Genomic DNA, 20772 nt, shown 5'->3' with positions numbered 1-20772 from the left:
GTAGTCAGTCAATATATTCTTCACCACACATCTATAGAAGTTTGTCAAAGTTTTAGATGTCATGCCGAATATTTGTATATTCCTAAGGAAGTAGAACCGCTGCCGTGCTTTCTTCATAATTGCCCTTATGTGCTCAGCTCAGGACTGGTCCTCTGAAATAATAACACCAAGGAATTTACAGTTTCTGACCTTCTCCACCTCTGATCTTCCAATGCAGACTGGTTCATGGTTTCCTTCTCCTGAAGTCAATAATCAGCTGCTTGGTCTTGCTGATGTTGAGTAAGAGGTGGTTGTTATGGCACCACTCAGCCAGATTTTCAATCTCCCTCCCATATGCTGAATTATCAGCACCTTTGACTCGGCAATGGTGATGTCAGCAAACTTGAATATTGTATTGGAGCTGTGCTTAGCCACACAGTCATAAGTGTAAAGTGAGTAAAGCAGGGAGCTAAGCATACAGCCTTGTGATGCATCTGTACTGGTAGAGATCATGGAGGAGATATTGTTGCCAATCTGAACTGACTGGGGTCTGCAAATGAGGAAATCAAGGATCTAATTGCACAAGGAGCCAAGGTCTTGAAGCTTATTTATTAATTCTGAGTAGATGTTGGAATTGAATGCTGAGCTGTAATCGATAAAGAGCATCCTGATGTATGCACATTTGCTGTCCAGATTTTCCAAGGTTGATTGAAGAGCCAACAGGTTTACTGTGGACCTGTTACTCCAGTAGGCAAATTGGAGAGGATCCAGGTTGCTTCTTAGGCTGGAGTTGATATATTTCATCACCAATCTCTCAAAACACTTCTTCATGTTGATGTAAGTGCTACTGGATGATAGTCATTGAGACAGGTCACCACACTCTTCTTAGGCACCGGTTTAATTGAAGCCTGCTTAAAGCAGGTGGGTACCTTAGACTGCCAAAATGAGATGTTAAAGATTTTAGGGAACACTCCAGCCAATTGATGAGCACAGGTCTTTAATACTTGGCCAGATACCCCATCTGGGATGGATGCTTGCTGTGTGTTCACCCTTCTGAAGGCTGTTGACACTTCGGCATCAGAGACTGAAGTCACAGGATCATCGGGGTCTGTGGGAGTCCATGATAGTTCCTCCATGTTTTGATGGTCACACAGAGCAAAGAAGGCATTGAACTCAGGTGGACATAAAGCCCTGCTGTCATCCATGTTGCTTGATTTAACTTTATAAGAGGTTAAGAGGTATTCAAGCCTTACCACAACTGTTCAGCATCCTTCATTGATTCCAGTTTATACTGAAATTACTACTTCACCTGTGAGATGATTTTGCAGAGATCATACCTGGACCTCTTGGAACTTCCTTGGTCACCAGACCTGAATGCCTCTGATCTGGCTCTCCACATATTGTGAATCTCATGGTTCATCCAGGACTTCTGATTGGGGAAGACTGAATGATTTTGTGGGGCCACACTCGTCCAGAATTGTTTCAATAAAGTCTGTGACAGCCCTGTTGTATTCATTCAGATCCACAGACGAGTACTTGAACACAGCCCAGTCTACTGACTCAAAGCAATCCTGTAGCCACAGCTGTGCCTCCTGCAACAATCTTTGTTGCCCTACCTAATCTCTGGACCTTTGCTCTTTAGCTTATGGTGACATATGTACTTAGATAATAAATTTACTTTGAACTTTGAAAGCACAAATGTAATGTGCACTGGAAGTTATTTTGCATTTTTGTAGCATTATGCATAGTGATGTTTTACTAATGGCACACTGTACTGATACCTGTCTCAAACATTTACCAACTTCATTGCTACTGTGACATGAACTTGGTGCAAATCCCTACTTCTGCTGATACTCTCATAGCAAAGAATTGTTTAGTCCACAGTGAGTACTGAAAGGACTGGCTGAAGTGGGTTGTGCCTCTACTCGACAGACTTGGGACTGCTTACGATGAGTGTGGAACAATGCTGGCAGTTTACAGTGTTTGCTTCTGATGTTTTCAGACCCCTTAGAGCAAACAATCTCCTCTTAGTGTTCTAAATGCAGGCATAACCCTCCTTTTCCTAGAGTTCTATAATTTTACCAATGCTACAGTGCTTAGTAATGCTCCCCACCTGCAGAGGATCATCACCTTGTTATGGTGGAGAGGCTTGTGATGTCTACAATCTGATAACCTGGGGATGAAGTACAGAGTTAGATGTTTCAGACACATTCACGAATGTACTGATGGTTGGTGGTCTCTAAAGGCACAGAAAGTTGACAGCTAAGGTCTCTCCAATCCATTTGCTTAATGGTCTAAATATTTGCCAAAAATCAAGCTGCCCCTGTTTCTCTGATACTTCTCTTTGACTTGGCGAACAGGCTGGTAAATTTTAATCACAGATTTCCTTTCATGAAAAAAATATGGTCAATTTCTTTATTCCTCAGTTGAACCTCAAGATCTCTTTTGAATTTGAGACCTTTGATGTTAGTGCAATCAGATGTTTACTTAAAAAAATACTGCTTAAGTTAATAAGTTTAAGGAAAAAGGAATTAACAAAGTTAAATTTGCTTTTATTCATTTAACATTTCTTGATTTGGTATCAATGTAATTTTTTCTTCATTTATCAAGAAGCGTTGGACATTCTCTTGATTTCTCTGGACCACGCACCATTTCATCCAGACCAGATTCCAGTTTTGTTCTTCCTAGCAGAGTCAGTTTTGTATTGGATTTGTACAGATGCAGTGAAGCAATCATATCTGTACAACTGCGAAGTCAAGATAATAAAGGTACTTGGATAAAACATAGTTCTTTCTTTAAATATATTTGCACAACAAAAGGATAGGATACTTTGATGTCACAAATTAGATTGAAGTTTAATTTAATTTCTACACCAAGTAATCTGTTTGATTAGAGAGTAATATAAGCAGAAATATAGCTGCAAGTTTCTACATGGTAGAAGAAATAAAAGCATGAAGTGGAAACGCATGAAGTTAATTAGCAATAAATAGTGAACGATTATGTGAATTGAAACACAGTTACAGTGAGAACTTTGATGTATATTAAAGGAGTCCAGATTCTGCAACTGATGCATCCTGAGACAGCATTACAACTACAATCGGCCCTCCATATCCGTGGGTTCCGCATCCACAGATTCAACCAACTGCAGATTGGGATCGACAAAAAAATGGAAGTCCTCTCTCCAGCACTCGTTGTTTGAGCATTACAATACAGTGTAGCAACTATTTACATAGCATTTCCATTGTATTAGGTATTATAAGTACTGTAGTCTAGAGGTGATTAGAAGTATTACTCATTGTTTGAGTATTGTTCACCTTGCGTCTCGTTCGTTCGCTACTTGTGTTGTGAGTGAGAGGAAGGAGTTTAAGGCTAGTAAGGGATGGCTGGCCAGCTATGTAAAGTGCTACAGCCTCAAGAATTTAAAGATCACGAGAGAATCAGCATCAGCTGGTGCCGAGGCAGCATCAGCGTTCCCAGAAGAGCTACGATGGTTGTGTCTGTACTGAACAGGTGCAGACTTTTTTTTCTTGTCATTATTCCCTAAACAATACAGTATAACAACTATTTACATAGCATTTACATTGTATTAGGTAACATAAGTAATCTAGAGATGATTTAAAGTATACAGGAAGATGTGTGTAGGTTATATGCAAATACTATGCCATTTTATATACGGGAATTGAGCATCCGCGGAATTTGGTATCCGCAGGGTGTCCCGGAACCTATCCCCTACAGATATGGAGGGCTAACTGTATAGAAATTAAGTGGCAACAGAGTGGCAGAATAGAATGAAGGACAGTAACTGAAAGATAATGAATATCAAAAGGTAGGGGCAGTACAGTAGCAAAGTGGTTAGCACAATGCATTACAGTACCAGTGACCCAGATTTGGTTCCTGGCCACTGCCTGTATGGAGTTTGTATGTTCTCTCGTGACCATGTGGGTTGCCCCTGGGTACACTGGTTTCCTCCCACAGTCCAAAGATGTACTAGATAGTAGGTTAATTGGTCATTGTAAATTGTCCTGTAAATAAACAAAGTTTAGTATAGTTGTAAAGAGAATAATATGAATATGTGAAATTACCAAAAGGAAAACAAAAATAAGCAACAAGGAGTGTTGAAAATGTGAGGTTTCATAGCTAGAACAACAGACGATTACCAGAAATTATTGAACAGTGCAGAGAGTTCAGAAGGTAATGTGAGGAGTTGGAAGTAAAATTTGGCATTCCCTGAGGTGGCATTTGGCTTTACTGTCTGCAACCTCTTGTTGTATTTCACAAAAAATAGTACAAAAGTAGAAAAGGAAAAGTAAAATATCTGAAATGTTTAGATGTTGCCTCCACTTTTGCTGCCTGGCCTTAAGATTGCCACCAGAAGTTTATATCTTTTTTCTCTAGATTACCGCATCTGGGACCTATTGTGCCTCCATTGTGATGTAACCACAACTAGTCAGATTTCTTCCCCAGATCAATAATGACTTCAGCAAGACTTAGCAAGATATTATGCAGAGATAAGACCTGATTTAAGAGTTCAATCCAGTGGAAAAGAATAATGCCTGGAAATTCATCTTGTCAGTCACAAAAGATTTTGTGTGACACCATTGTGTTCAACCCCTGAGTTTAATTCCAATGGAATGAATATAGGAGGCATATTACAATGTGCTAGCACTATGATAGGTCGTGTTTTGAATAACTAGGTGGGAATGAATTTCTGGACATAGGTATTCATAATAGACAAATTGACTTAATTCCTTCAAGAAAATTAAAAGAAAAATCAGAGGAGAAAGGTAACTACTTGTAGAAGGTGGGAAAGGGTTATTCAAAAAAAGAAAAGATACACAAATAACATTGGCCAGAGCCAAGTAAAGGACAAACAAAATAGGTGGGAGAGATGGGTGATGAATTGATGCACCATCAATAACTCACACTGAGATGTAAGGCGAGATATCGGTTTTTATTGACTGGAAGAAGGAACCAGGAGTGAGTGTCTATCATACTATGTCCTGGAGACTGAGGCCGAGCGTCAGGCCTCAGATCGCCTTTATACAGGGGCCTGTGGGAGGAGCCACAGGAGCAGTCAGCAGGGGGCGTGTCCAGACAGGCACATAGTTCACCACATGAATGTAGTTCCAGAGGATTAGAAGGCAGTAGATATTCCTAGCAGGAGGTTGTTCACTTGCTTTGTTTCTGAATGCATTGGAACTTAGTTGGCTTAATTTAAAATTTGTTGAATGAATCTATTTTATTCCTTCAAGCAGATATTTCCCAAGAATCGACAGGCATGTTCACAGTGACTATGAGAAATTGTTATCTATGCTTTCTAGTGCTTTTAACAGCAGAAGAAAATGTTTTCAGTAACATTGAGACTTAATTCAAGTTCATGAGTGGTAATGAAATGATATTTTTTAATGAAATGTCTAAGAGCTAAACCTATTATTCATTCATGTCTTTCCAGCTGGCATTTTTGATATAATGGGGTCTCAATAAAATAAAAACAGGAAGTGCTGGAAACAGAGGCCAGGCAGGATCTATGAAAAGAGAACATGAATGTTTCAGTTTCAGGTCTTTAAGTTGGACAGTATTTCCAGCATTTCCCATCTTTAATTCAGATTTTCAGCATTTGCAGTTTTGGTTTTCATTGTAGTTATAGTAAATTTTGAATTTGTTTTATGAATTTAAATCTTTGTAGATAGATTTTTCTTAATTTAGAAGTAAACTACATGGTGTTGATATTTAGAAATTATGTTCACTTTGTTCACTAGGTTGGATTTTTAACTTTTCTAAGATTGTTTACCTTTCACCTTGCTGGATTGATAGGACCATTTGAGCAATGTAAATATCGCCTTCAAGATTTCTTAAAAGGTAAGTATGTTACTAGAACAGTTTACTGAATATCAGGGTGCAGTATTATTGATTAGGCAAAGTTCCACAGCCAGATGTGTTAGTTCAGGTTCAAGTTCAAGTTAATTGTCATTAAACCATACACAGGAATATGGCCAAACAAAACAGCTTTCCTCTAGGGCCAAACAAAGCATCAACAATCACACACAGCACATACAGGACATATAATAATGAGTGAAGAAAAACATACAGTTACAAAAATATATAAAGAATAATAATATTATAGCCCAAGTCACTGGGTATCATGACCTGTAAATTGATGTTGCATGGGATATTGTCCTAGAGTCACATTTCTGCAAAATAACCTGCAGCATTTCTTCATCTTGTATAAATGCAATCTAGCTTGTCTTCCCGGGAATGAACACTGGAGGGCAGTACAGACAGAAGAGCCAGCTTCCCACCCAGTACAGAATCCAAAGGCACAAAGGCAAAATGTCTCCTTTGTCAGTGGCCGCTGTTGTGTATTTAATATTTCAATAGCATTTGAGTAATCTTGTATGATGTTCGATTAAGCATTCTTGTTTGTTTACATAATTAATTAAGGTTATATCTAAAAATATGTTAATTGCATACGTCATCATGCTACCACATAATATGCTCAACTGGAAAGTAATCAAGAGGACAAATACTAGTAGAAAGCTCCACAACATAGGCAGGAAGGGCATGAATTGATGTGGGGTGTATCCTCTCCCAATACCTTATTTCCTGCTTTCGTATCTAATTCACCCTGTACGCCCTGCAGCCAATTCTCATCATCTGCTGTTATGTCACATCAGCTCTTGTTTATTTCTTTTTAATTCAGGCGCTCAAAACGTGCACTTTTATAACATGATACTGTAGCTTCCTCAAGAACCAGTGTTACTTGATCTAACTCAGTTCAAGACTTTCAGAACAGAGGCATGAAGAAGGGATCTGCAGATGGTACATCTTTTGACATAGATGGTCAGGAGCTAAGGCTGAGGGTTAAGAACCCAGAGTTACAATTTCATAAGAGATTGAAATAGTTCAATAATTGCATTGCACAGGACCCTGTTGCTGATTTTGCATGGCCTGGGATATTAAAGAAATCTGACTCAGCTTGTACAAAAAAAAGTTCTGAAGTAAAAGATGACCAAGTTTTATGTGATTGTCCATTATTTTTAAAGAATTAACAATTTCTTGTGAAAATTAGCAATTTCTCCTTCAAGTGTAAACTGCCAGCATTGTTCCACACTCATTGTATGCAGTCCCAAGTCTGTCGAGTGGAGGCACAATCCACTTCAGCCAGTCTTTCAAGTGCCACTTCACATTTTTTTATCACAATTTGCAAAAGATTGAGGTAATAATTTTGGTAAATTAAAATTAATCGTTGAAATTCAAGGAGACATTGATTTTACTTCATAGTAATTGAATAGAAGAAAATGAGAAATAATAGAATAATGATAGAACAAAAATAGAAAATACTGGAAGTACTCGGCAGGTCAGGTCACATCTGTGTGAAGAGAAACAGAGATTTCCTGTCATGTTAGAAACCCTTTGTCAGAAATTAAAAGGAGGCAACCACACAACCTCAGAATAAAAGGATGTCTATTTAAAACTGAGATGAGAAGGAATTTCTTTAGCTAAAAGGTAGTGAATCTGTGGAATTCATTGCCACTGAGAGCTATCCAGGCCAAGTCATTGGGCGTATTCAAGGCAGGGATTGATTGGTATTACTGGGTTAAGGGTTATATGGGTAAAGTGGAAGGATGGGGTTGAAAAAATAACCATGATTGATTAGTGGGTTAGACTCAATGGTCTAATTCTGATCCTATATATTTATTTGTCTTTTCAAGCTCTTTTTGTTAATATCTCACAACTTTTAAAAAATTTGGTTCTTTTTTCTCAGGTCAGAAAACATTCCACCTAGGTTAGTCAGGAAACACTGACTTGCAAATCAGAAAGACAAGTAGCATAAAGACAGAAATGGAAATAATATTTTGGGTGATAAACCCTTAATCAGGACTGGAAAAGTGAGAAGAAGTTTTAAGTTGGAGAGATTGGGAGGGTGAAGAGAAGCAGAGGGAATGTCTATGATAAAATGCAAGCCAAAGTTGACTAGGAAGCATCTAGTTAAAAATAGGCTGGGGACAGAAATAAAAATGAAAAATATGGAAATAGAAAAGTACATCCTTATCTTTGGATATAAAAGGGTGGATTAACTGAATTTATTAATTTCATTAGGTCCCTGGAACTGTAACGTACCCAGATGACAGATTAAGTGCTATGCATTGTACTTACATTAGGCATCGCTAGCGCAATGTGAGAGGCCAGAGATTGAGCAATGAAAGCGGGAGTGGAATGTCAAATATAAAGTGACAGAATATTGAGGTTCAGGACTGAATTTGTGGACAGAATTGATATGTTCTACAAGCTGTTTACCCAATATGAATTGGACTCTCCAGTAAAGAGCAAATGTCAGTTTGACCGATTCCAGGATTTCCTATCTCTGTTTTGGACTTGCAATGTTTTACAGATTAAAGTTCAAAGTTCAAAATACAAAAAACACAAAAAAAACAGAATAATAATCATGGATAAGTAAGCAATAAATATTAAGAACTTGACATGAAAAGTCCTTGAAAGTGAGTCCATAGGTTGAAGTAGAGTGAAGTTATCTCCTCTGGCTCTTATTGCTTATTAATTAATGTTTTCAGCTTTTATTTCTATTTGCACAGATTATTGGCTTTTGCACGTTGGTTGTTTGTCCATCTTGATGTGTGCAGTTTTTCATTGATTCTATTGTGTTTCTTTGTATTTACTGTGATTGCTTGCAAGAAAATTAATCTCAGGGTAGTGTATAGTGGCATATGTGTACTTTCAAAATAAATTTACTTTCAACTTTAATTTTCATTCCTGGACTGAGTCTGTACAAATTCCTTAGATGATAAAATATCTGATTCAAGATATTATTATGTTTTTAGGTGTCCCACAGTGTGAACCCTGCTATCGATCCTACCCGAGTGTTTTGCTGCATATTCACTTCATCATTGGCACAGGAGAAATAATCTGTGGCTCTCTGACATCATGTGAAGAAAATACTCATGTTATTTTGGATGAGGATCCAAATAAAGATAGCTACGGCCAGGTGAAGAAAATTGAATGTTATGTTTTAAGTCATATTAGTAAGAAAGCAACAACACAGTTCGCAGAATTCTCAATGACTTACAAAAATGATATTGCATTCTCTCTGATTCATAGTTATTTTGGGGGGAAAATCATTGAAATCTCAGGAGGAAGAGATTTCTTACACCATTGTTTTGTAGTTTCCTTGGCCATTAAAGCAGAGTAATGCTGGGTATAAGAAATCACTTCTAAAGTTTCCTGTCAGATGTCAGTGGAGCCCTTGATTAAATTTGTGCCTTTCCTGAATTTAGCTTAGAATCTTTCAGAAGTAGAATCATTTGCATGCATACGGGGGGGAAGTACAGAATACACGTCTGAACTCAACTGAGAATTCTGACTCTATACAAAACAGAGAAAATATATATAAGAAGTAAAAGCAGATGGAAGCCTTGTGCCTGCTCCACTATTTGGTTGATGTTATACACTAAGGCCATTTCCTGCCTTAACCCAATCTCCCTGAATTTTTTAATATCTGAAAATCTATTAAACTTTTCTTTAAAAATACTTTAAAATCAATCCTTCAAACTTTCCTGAGTGGAAAGTTCAAAGGATTTACTGTAGTCTTGTGAAGGGAATCAGAATCAGAATCGTTTAATTTCACTGGCATATGCCTTTGTTGTTTAGCGGCAGGTGTGTATTGTAATGCTATAAATTAATTAAGTAGTGCACAAAGAAAAAAATAGTGAGATAGTGTTTATGGGTTCATTGTCCATGCAGAAATCTGACACAAGAGGAAAAGAAGCTGTTCCTGAAATGTTGAGTGTGTGCCTTCAGGCTTCTGTACCTCCTCCCTCATTGTAGCAAAGAGAAGAGGGCATGTTTTGGGCAATGGGTGCCTTTTGAATGTGTCCTCAATACATACTTCTCATTTCAGTCCTGAATGTCCATTCTCATATTTTGACTTCTGTTATTCCTGGTTCAAGATATACTTCCATCAAGATCAACAAACCGTTCGAACCCCTTATGAATTTCATATGTTTCAATGCAATCATCCACCAGTTTTCTAAACTCAAGAGAGCGTAGGCTTAATCTCACCCATACAATAAAGATGCTATCTCAGGAATCAGCATTTTGCTGCACTCTCTCTTTAAGCATTGTCTTCTTTAAACTTCCAATGAGGCTCACTGCATTTCAATGTCATACTGTGTATCCTTATTCAAATACACACCATATCAGGAATTTAGGATAAAATTTCATAAATTGTAATTAATGAAGTGTTGTAGTACATAAATCTTCAGGACTTTTTAGGATCTCTGAGGAAGAAATCCTCAGGATCGGATAGCATGGTAACACAGCAGTTAGCATGGCAGGTGGTAAGAGTGGGCTCTCTCACCTCTGCCCCTCCGACCCTCAACACAGGAGCTCCCCAGGACTGTGTTCTAAGCCCCCTCCTTTATTCTCTGTACACCCATGACTGTGTCACCACCCACAGCTCCAATCTCCTAATTAAATTTGTAGATGATACTATATTGATTGGCTTTATCTGAAATAATATTGAGGCAGCCTACAGAGAAGAAGTCATCACCCTGCCACAGTGGTGTCAAGATAACAACCTCTCCCTCAATGTCACAAAAACCTATTGACATCAATGGAACTGGGGTTGAGAGGGTGAACAGCTTCAAGTTCCTTGGCATACACGTCACTGAGGACCTCACTTGGTCTGTACAAAAAGCACAACAGCACAACACTTGGTAAGCACAAAAGCACAACAGCACCTCTTTCATCTCAGACGGTTGAAGAAGTTTGGTATGGGCCCCCAAATCCTAAGGACTTACTACATCCTGACTGGCTGTATCACTGACTGGTATGGGAACTGTACTTCCCTCAATTACAGGATTCTGCAGAGAGTGGTGCAGACAGCCTCAAGTTCCTCAGCATACACTTCTCACTATTCAGGACATTTACAGCGACAGGTGCGTAAAAAGGGACTGAGGGACTATTGGGGACCAGAGTCACCCACAAATTGTTCCAACCGCTACCATCCAGGAAACGGTACCGCAACATTAAAGCCAGGACCGACAAGCCCCAGGACAGCTTCTTTCACCTGGCCATTGGACCGATTAATTCACTCTGACACAATTGTAATTCTAAGCTATATTGACTGTTCTGTTGTATAGCTTACTGTATTATTACAAATACTATATCTATTTGCTGTACTATTTATTACAAATTACTAATTTGCACACTGCACATACAGATGGAGACGTAACATAAAGATTTTCACTACTCCTGTATGTGAAGGATGCAAGAAATAAAGTAAATTCAAATATTCCAATTTAAATTAATGCTATTATAGTGGCAATGATCTGGGTTCAACTCCACCACTGTCTGTAAGGAGCTTGTACATTCTTCCCGTGACCATGTGGGTTTCTTCCCACACTCTAAAGACATTTGGGTTTGTAGGTTAATTGGCCACATAGATGTAATTGGGCCTGTTACTATGCTGTATCTCTCAAATAAATTAAACTATGTAGGATATGTAATTACATAAGGTAAAATAATTTCCTTAATCCTGTCAGTGCATTTAATGATACATTTTGTCTGGAAATTATGTCACTTGCAGCCAAGATCCTAATGCATATAAAGCACATAAATAGGTCCAATGGCTGTTTTTCACAATAGAATGGCTACTTATATCATTGTATTTTAGACTTCTTTGCCCGTTTGTCTTGTATGCAGTTTGACAGTTTCTCCAGTGCAATGATTAGAGTGAGGCAGGCAACAGACTTTTTTTTTAAATGACTAAACAACATTAAAAATGGAAATTGCTGGGAACATGGTTATCATATGAACTATTTTGCAATTCAAATTCCTTTCATAACTATTTATTTATACAATATTGTTGCTCACTGTAACTTTAATTGGACTTTTTTCAACTGAAGGGTTTATCAGCAAGTATGTATGACTGAAATTGTTATTACTTTACAAAATGTCACTTTTCTCTTTAGATAAGAAAAGATTGCCAATCTCCTCAGCAAGTGGATGAGCCTGGACAGAAAAGATGTACCATCAACCCTGTGCTAAGGGAATGCCTTATGGTTTGGATTTGTGTGAAGCATAATACGCAGCTCTTAGATGATGTTCTGCAGCACCTTCTCCAAAAGGAGCAACTCTGCAAGGCTAATTGGTGGGTTTCCTTTTTAAAGTACTTGATTTGTTTCCAAATTTCATAAAAGGATGTAATACATTTCAGAAAAACTATATCATCAGAGACAGATTAGTATTTATTAGAGATCGGTCAGTATGATGTTGTGGGCATCACTGAATCGTGGCTGAAAGAAGGTCATAGTTGGGAGTTTAACATCAAAGGATATACTTCGTATTGAAAGGACAGGCAGGAAGGCCATAGGCAGTGGTGTGGCTCTGTTGTTAAGAGATGGAATTATATCTTTAGAAAGAGGTAACATGGGGTCAGAGGATGTTGAATCATTGTGGGTGGAGTTAAGAAACTTCAAGGGTAAAAAAAGACATTATGGGAATCATATATAGGCCTCCAAATAGTAGCCAAGATATAGGGTTGAGATTGCAAAGGGACCTGGGAAAGGCCTGAAATAAGGGTAATGTCACAAATGTAATGGGGGAACTTTAATATGCAAGGGGATTTAGGGATTAGGTTGGTGTCGGATCACAAGAGAGGGAATTTGTCCAATGCCTAAGAGATGGCTTTTTACAGCAGCTTGTGCATGAACCTACTTGGGGAAAGGTTGTCTTGTGTAATAACCAGATCTTATTAAGGAGCTTAACGTAAAGGAACCCTTAGGAGGCAGTCATCATAACATGATTGAATTCACACTACAATTTGAGAGGGAGAAGCACAAGTCAGATGTATCTGTATTGCAATGGAATAAAGGGCATTACAGAGGCACGAGAGAGGAGCTTGTCCAGGTGGACTGGAGGAGGATATTGGCAGGGATGATGGCAGAGCAGAGGTGTCTGCAGTTTCTGGGAACAGTTCACAGGGTGCAGAGTAGATATATCCCATGATAAAAATTCTCAAGTGGCAGGGGTAGGCAACTGCAGCTGGCAAGGGAAGTTAAAGACTACATAAAAGTCAAGAAAAGGGCATATAAGATAGCAAAAGTGAGTAGGAAGTTGGATGATTGGGAAGTTTTTAAAATTCAACAAAGGGGACAAAGAAATGGCAGATAAACTTAATGAGTACTTTGCATCAGTCTTCACCCTGGAAGATAATAGAAATATGCCAGAGGTGCTGGTTGAGAGAGGGTGGTAAAGGATTTTAAGGTAACTAGCCTGTCTGGAGAGAGAACTAAGGGTAGAGAAATAGAAATAAACTGAATTCCATCACAACTGGTCACAAATTGAAAATTAAATACATTGAAAGAAACTTGAAATCCATTTTTTATTTTGCTTGCTAGTTTGTCCTCATAGTTAATTGTCTATCCGCTGTATCTTTTGTTTCTCCTTTGTTAGATTCTGAATTATCTTAATCTTAAGGTATTCTGCTGACTTTTATCTTCTTGTATGTTTTCTCTTTCAGCTTAATTCCATCCATAACTTTCATACTTAACTATGGTTGGTTCATCCTTCCCTTACAGACTTCCTTCCTTATTGGGATTCACATCAACTGACTGTCATGGATGCTATTCTAAGTGTTTGCCACTTTTTGCCTTCTGTCTTTATTGTTCATTTATTTCTACTCTAGCCTATTCTATCCTCATTCCATTATAATTCCCTGTATGTAATTTGAACACATTCTTTGTGACCCAAGTTTCTGCCTGTCAAACAGAATTCAAAATCCTGCCACACAGCAGGCACTTCTTTCTGGAGAACCTTTTACTCAGAGGCCATCTTCCCATTGTCCATCGCCAAATTCAGAATGTCCTGCTCTTGTTGGTTCTGTAATATTTTGTTCAAGGAAACTTTTTTTTTAAGCATTAACAGTGATAGGTGGCAGTGGTATTGTTTAGCCCACTGCACTAGAAACAGTCATTAAAAACATCTGCCAACCATTACGCTTGCTATCCCGCAGTGAGTTTGTAGTGAGTTTACAACTTTCTGCAGCTTACTTCGATCCTGTGTAATGCCCACCCTCCCTTACGAGATGGTGATGCAGCCAATTAGAATGCTCTCCATGGTACATCTGCAGAAGTTTGCAAAAAAACAAATTTCACAGCATATGTCAGCGATCTTAAACGTGATTCTGATTCTGAGAAAAGATAAAAACCATGAATGATAATTGTGCAAATAAATGATGACAATATCTTGAATTTTTTTTTTAGGATTGATTCTACACTTGGCTTGCTGCTCCTTAGTGAGGCTGCCAAGATAAACATGGCTTGTTTGAAAGCTTTGAAAGAGCTGGGTATAAAACTTATTACACAGTTAAGTGTTCACAGCTTAAAGCAGGTAAGGTTATATTGTGTTAGTGCAAATATTCTTCGATGAATTTTATGTAGTAATGAAATGTTTCCATAAAATCTAAAAGCAAAATACCCCACTGTTGGAAATCAGAAGTAAAGCAGAAGAAGCTGGAAAGACTCAGCATGTCAAGTGGCATCTTGGTTTTTCCTGCTGTAGAATATGCCTGTTCCATTTTGACAGCATTTTCTGTTCTGTTGCATAAAATCCTCCTCTGATAAAGCTTTAATATGATACGAAAATCTGAAGTAGTTCAGATGAATTCCCTTCCTAACTTTAGTCAGTGAGTGTGAAACAGTTGTAACACAGATACGGCAATGGAAATCTTTCTGGTTTGAATATGTTGACAAGTCTTCTGATTCCCTTCAGAACGCTGTCACTATAAGGGCAATCCTGTAGTCAATAGATCTCTTCTCTAGAACTTTAAAGGCACCAAAATAGGCATGGGAGAGTTTCAAAACATGATGGGACCCTGTCCAGTGGTAGAAGCTGAGGCCACTTTGAGTTCAAGAATGTGACAGCAGCAAAGAATCTGAAGATTTTGACATTTGTTCATTTTTAAAAATATATTAATTGGCCTTCTCTGTACAATGAGAAGGAGAAGTCAAGGATGTCATAAGAAATTATTTTGGTCTGATTAGGGAGGGGTGTTGGGCTAATATGAGCAATAAGATTTTGTTTTGTTTATTTCACTCCTTCTGATACAGCCCTCATCTAGCTCCTTTTAAGTCCAAGGGTTGCAGATTTAAACAAAGGAAGACAGCTAGTGTGAGCCATGCGCCTCCAGGAGCTGGCAAAATAAGACAGCCAGTGATATTTCAAGATCAATCCTGGAGTACAAAGACAGCCTTCAGCTATTCTTCTGCACTGCTAGCTTACAGAATCAAAAGAATGATGAAGAACAGGAGGAGGCTGTTCGGTTCATTAAGCTATCTTTGGGAGAATAATGTGCTTAAACAGCCATGATTTTTAAACCGTATGCTGTTTTGTTGTGATGTGGAATATAGTACCTGCAACAGTAGTGGAGACATATTCAAAAGAAAGAAAGAAATACTTTTAAAGTATAAATGTTTAAATCTGCACCTCCCTGACTTAAAAGCAGCCAAGATGAGGGGTGTACCAGAGAGAACCTTGAAAATTTTTTGCTCTATCTTTTCAGTATTGATCTAATTTTCCCTTTGAATATGTTTACAAGTTGTGTATTCCCAATCTGATCAAAGTAACTTGTAGTTTAAAATAAAACTTTTTATATGTTACTGAGGTTAATCTGATAATCTGCCTAAGTCAGTAACTGCCAGTTACTGGCCCATCTGCCACAGAAACTGCCTCTTTATTTACACGATAAAATCATTCTGACTTTTACCACCTTTGTCGTTCTTCTCATTGTTTTTTCTGCTGTAAGAACGTCTTACATGAGTGCCTCAAACCTCTCCACATCAATGGTGCTTCTGCCCTGATACCATTTTGTTAAATCTACAACCTCTTCTAAACTTTGATAGCCTTCTTAAATTAAAAACAGTATGCTGAGATCTAACTAGTGCAGTGTAAGTAAAGTTGTTGAGTTTCTTACCTTTGTATTCTATTCCTCCATCTATAAAGGCTAAGGTTTATTTTGTTGGTAAATAATATTTGCATTTTTCCTGCTACTTTTAAAGAAATATCTGTGTACATTTGTTTCATATTGATTCTTATTATTTCTATCAAATGTATCATTGTATTAAATTTCACCATCATTTATCTTCCCATTTCTCTATGATAATCTGTTACTGCAAGCTGTATTGTTTACTACATTAGACCATAGGATGCAGGAGCAGAATTAGGTCATTTGGCCCATCAAGTCTGCTCTGCCATTTCACTATGGCTGATCCAATTTTCCTCCCAATCTCCTGCTTTCTCTCCATAACCTTTCACACCCTGACTAATCAAGAATCTATGAACCACTGTCTTTAATATACCCAATCCACAGACCCTTGAGTTATATACGTTACCTCCAAAGCTCTGATTATGATTACTGATCAGTATTGGGGATCACTGTGTGTGGCACATAGTATAACAGTTTGCAGTGCTAGCTGTGAGTTTGGGATACAATTCCTGCCACTATCTGTAAGGAGTTCATACGTTCCTCCCGTGACCGTGAGTTTCCTCCAGGTGCTTTGGAGGAAAGCACATATGTCAAAGATGTATGGTTAGGATTAGTGAGATGTGGCCATACTTACGTTGGCGCTGGAAGCGAGTTGACAGCTGTGGGCTGCCTAGCACAATCCTTGATGATTGATTTGACGCAAACAACTCATTTCGCTGTATGTTTCAATGTACATATGGCAAATAAAATTAATCTTCATTACTCTCTCCAGTCTGAAAAGTAACATTCATTGCAATTCTGATAGCTGCGTTCTTCGGCCAATTTTGTATTCGTGTTGCCACTTCATTCCCTTAATTAAGTTGTTTGCAGCCACATTATGTTAGAAACATAATAAAGGAAAATCCTCACTTGTACACATTTCACAAATTCCTTCTTCACCATACTGATATAAAACAAGTAAAGCAGATATAATACTGTTCACTGGGGTTCCTAGTACTTGTCTTCATAGTCACAGAATTACACTTTTGTCTTCAGAATTACATCTTCTGTCCTGAACAAGTTACTTCAAGTTGCAATTGACAACTCCAGAGAATTTGTTAAATATGTTCTAAGTTACAACTAATAGATTTGCAGGAACTGTAAGGATTAAGTAGGAATGTATATGAGGCTGAGAATTAGCCATCATATTGAAAGGTTAAACTTGCTTAAGAGGGCTTATGGACTGCTCCAGTTATCACATTTCCCTCATCATCACTGGGTAAATCCTGGAACCTCCTAGCATTGTGAGACTACCTGCACCGGAAACGCTGAAGCAATTCAAAAAGGTGGATCACAATCACCTTTCTGAGATCAATTCGAGATGAATAACAAATTCTGGGCTGCCCAACAATAGCTATTGAGAAGTGAATGAATGAATGGCTTTAAAGAGCATATGGTGAATTGCCAACCACACATCCTCTCAAGCAACCAGAACATGTGATTTCACCTCTGTAACAACCTTTGATGTAATTCCTTTAACTCACCTCTGTCTTGCATTCACAATCATAATTAACTTCAGTAAATTATTTCAGTGTGCTCTCATGATTAGCTCTAAACTATTCCCCCACATAAATTGGGGTTCACCCAAATCTGTTGCCTATTTCATTGTTCATACTTTTTATCACCTTTCATCTCTCGGTGGCCCTGGCTTTGATTCCTTGATTTTAATGTCCTCATTTTTATTTTCATTTTCCTCCATAGTTTCACCCTTCACTATATCTGGCACTTTCTTTACCCTAATGCCCTTTGAGATTGTTGCAGTCTTACATTTCTGGCCTCTTGTACATCCTCAGTTTGAGTCATTCTACCATTGGTAGCTATGTCATCAGCTGTCTAGATGGTAAGCCTTCTTAATCCTTCCATAAAAGTCTTGGCCTCCCTTCCTTTCCCTCATGTCTTTAAGATGCTACTTAAAATCTTTGATTATACTCATCCAGTAACATCTGAATTGATGTCAAATTTTGTTTGAGAAACTACAGAATTAAAATGCTTTTGTATGCTAATTAACTATATAATGGTTGTTGTGTCTGCCTTTTGGCTTTTAAATCAGAGCTCTGGCTGTATCTCTCTGATTCTAATCTTCACAACAAAATTACTTGTGCTTTATGAAGAACAGAGGAAAAGACACTGCTCAAAGACCGAAGAGCTGACTGCATTAAGTGTGTCATGAATTACTGAGTATCTTTGGCCTGTTCAATAAAATGATATTATTATGTAGCAATGTGACTCAACAATGCTTGTTGTTAGTATCATACAGGATAAATGTTAGAAACCAACATGTCATATTTTGATTCTAGAAAAATGTGAGCATAGATCTGCGTGTTTGGCCTTTGCTCTACTGTTGTATATTAGGAGACATCTGCCTCCATGGCAGTACTCCAGAAATTCAAAAGGCTGCTCTAATTGGGTGTGAGATTTCATCAAAATCAGCCGACAGGAACAATACACCAGGATTACTTGATCTTCTACAAACCCAGCCAGCAGCAACATATGGTAAATATGAGGATGAAATGCAAATTGAGTTCTAAAGATTTAAAACTGGGATTTTTTTTTACTTTCTAACCGTATAGATTTCTAAATCTGCTGTACCATCCATCTTAGAAACCTTGCATTCAAGATATCTTTATCAGCTTTTGAGACCTAGTATTCCCTGTCATGGTCCTGTTCTTCATTGGGATCAGATTCAGAATCAAGTTTATTATCACTAACATATGTTGTGAAATTTGTTGTTTAGTAGTAGTAAGTTGCAATACATTATAATAATAAAAAATTACAATAAGTATAATACATGTGTTATACTTACCAATGAGAAGAGGGCAAGAGGGCATGTTGCTGGACGATGGGAGTCCTTTAAGATGGGTATGCCTTTTTGATGCATTGCCATATGAAGGTGTCCTAGATGCTAGGGAGGCTAGTGCCCACGGTGGAGCTGGCTGAGTTTACAACTTACTGCAGCTTTTTCCAATCCTGTACAGTGGCCCTTCTGTACCAGGTGGTGATGCAACCAGCTAGAATGCTCTTCACTGTACGTCTATAGAAATTTGCACCTATTTTTGGTGACATATTAATTCTCCTCAAACTTCTAATGAATATAACTAATGTCGTGCATCAGTGTGTTGGGCCTGGGATAGATCCTCAGAGATATCAACACCCCAGGAACCTGAAACTGCTTACCCTTTCCACTTTTAGTCCCTTGATGAGAACTGCTGTGTGTTCCCTCATCTTCCCCTTTCTGAAGTCCACAATCACTTATTTGGTCTTACTGATGTTGAGTGCTAAGTTGTTGTGACACCACTCAACCAGCTGATCTATCTGGCTCCTGTATGTCTCCTTGTCACCATCTGAAATTCTGCTAACTATAGTTGTGTCATTGGCAAATTTATAGATGCCACTTGAGTTGTGCCTGGCCACACAATCGTGAGTGTAGAGCAGTGGGCTAAGCATGTATACTTGAGGTGTGACAGCATTTATTGTCAGTGAGGAGGAGGTGTTATTTCTGATCCACACAGACTGGGGTCTTCCAGTGAGGAAAGTTGCTTTGAACTTGGAACTCTGAAGAATCCAGTTGAAGGGGGAGGTACAGAGGTCCAGGCTTGGTGCTTGTTGTTTAGAAGTGAGGGTAAGATTGTGCTGAATGCTGAGCTATGGTCAATAAACAGCAGCCTGATGTAGGTATTACTATTGTCCAGGCTGAGTGAAGAGCTGGTGAGATTGCATCCAATGTAGACCTATTGTGGCGAAAGCCAAATAGCAGTGGATCCAGCTCTTTGCTTCGGCAGGAGTTGAATCTAGTTATGACCAACTTCATCACTGTGGATGCGAATCCCTCTGGACGATAGTTGTAGAAGCAGCCCACCATTCTCTTCTTGTGCATGGGTATGATTGTCCCCCTTTTGAATCAGGTGGGAAACTCTGACTGCAGCAGTGAGTAAATGAAGATGTCCTTTTACACTCCTGTGGTTTGTTGGCACAGGTCTTCAGAGCCCTACCAGGTAACCCATCATGGCTTGACACCCTGCTAGGAATCACCCTCAGCAGATCTAGCCCTCAGCAAACTATGAATGTCCTGGTTCATCCACGGTTTTTGGTTTGGGTATGTCTGGTATGTTTTAAAAGGCTCACACTCATCCACACACATTGTGATTTTTGCGGAGAATGATGAAATCATTAGACTGCAGCACTGCACCTGAAATCAGTGGTGTGAGCCACTGATCCATAAAGCAAAGTACGTAGCAGTCCCTGATGTCCCTCAGGTACAGCAATCTTGCTCTGAGGGCTTCAGTTTCATTTTCTAGAGACCATACACTCACCAACAAGGTAGTCAGGAGTGGCAGTCTAAGGTCTCAGCACTTCAATCGTAGGGGCAGACCAGCACAACTGGTCCCAGCTTACATTTTCCTGAAGGGGAACTGCACTTGTGACCTGAATCTGCCGTCCGAGAGTCACCGATTTTGAGTAGATTTGATGGATTTTTTAAAACAACTTCAAATGATATTGCTTGCTGAAGTACCCATGGCTGTGACCATGGATTTCAGCTATAGTAATCCTAAATGGGAATACTTGATGATTCCCATTGGAGTTGCACACAAACAGTTACCACTTCATGACACCATCTGTGCCATATCGAAGGGTTTAGCGCAGTGTGTTCTGGAATTTGGATCAATTAGTCCTTTTTTTAAAAGACCCCAGCATGCAAAAAGAAGTCATTTCTTGGTGAAATCATGTTGAGGCACCTGCAGCTGAGATCCACGTTG

General features: G+C 38.6%; 1 protein-coding gene across 6 annotated transcripts in view; it reads left to right on the top strand.

Annotated features, from left to right (window-relative positions):
• The window catches only part of tmem232 (transmembrane protein 232), a 67620-nt gene that overhangs the window by 23990 nt on the left and 22858 nt on the right, over positions 1–20772 (top strand). For all 6 annotated transcript variants that reach the window (XR_009512131.1, XR_009512132.1, XM_059969509.1 and 3 more), the window contains 6 exons: positions 2590–2747; positions 5739–5838; positions 8817–8980; positions 11967–12145; positions 14259–14385; positions 18316–18511. Coding sequence is in view for 4 of the 6 variants with exons in the window: in XM_059969509.1 (XP_059825492.1) it covers positions 2590–2747; positions 5739–5838; positions 8817–8980; positions 11967–12145; positions 14259–14385; positions 18316–18511 (924 nt within the window). In the remaining 2 variants the exon portion in view is untranslated. The remainder of the gene's footprint in view (positions 1–2589; positions 2748–5738; positions 5839–8816; positions 8981–11966; positions 12146–14258; positions 14386–18315; positions 18512–20772) is intronic.

This window comes from Hypanus sabinus, chromosome 5 (assembly GCF_030144855.1).
Source record: "Hypanus sabinus isolate sHypSab1 chromosome 5, sHypSab1.hap1, whole genome shotgun sequence".
Lineage (NCBI taxonomy): Eukaryota > Metazoa > Chordata > Chondrichthyes > Myliobatiformes > Dasyatidae > Hypanus > Hypanus sabinus.
Note: the sequence above shows the minus strand (reverse complement) of the source record. Positions and strands in the feature narration are given on the sequence as shown.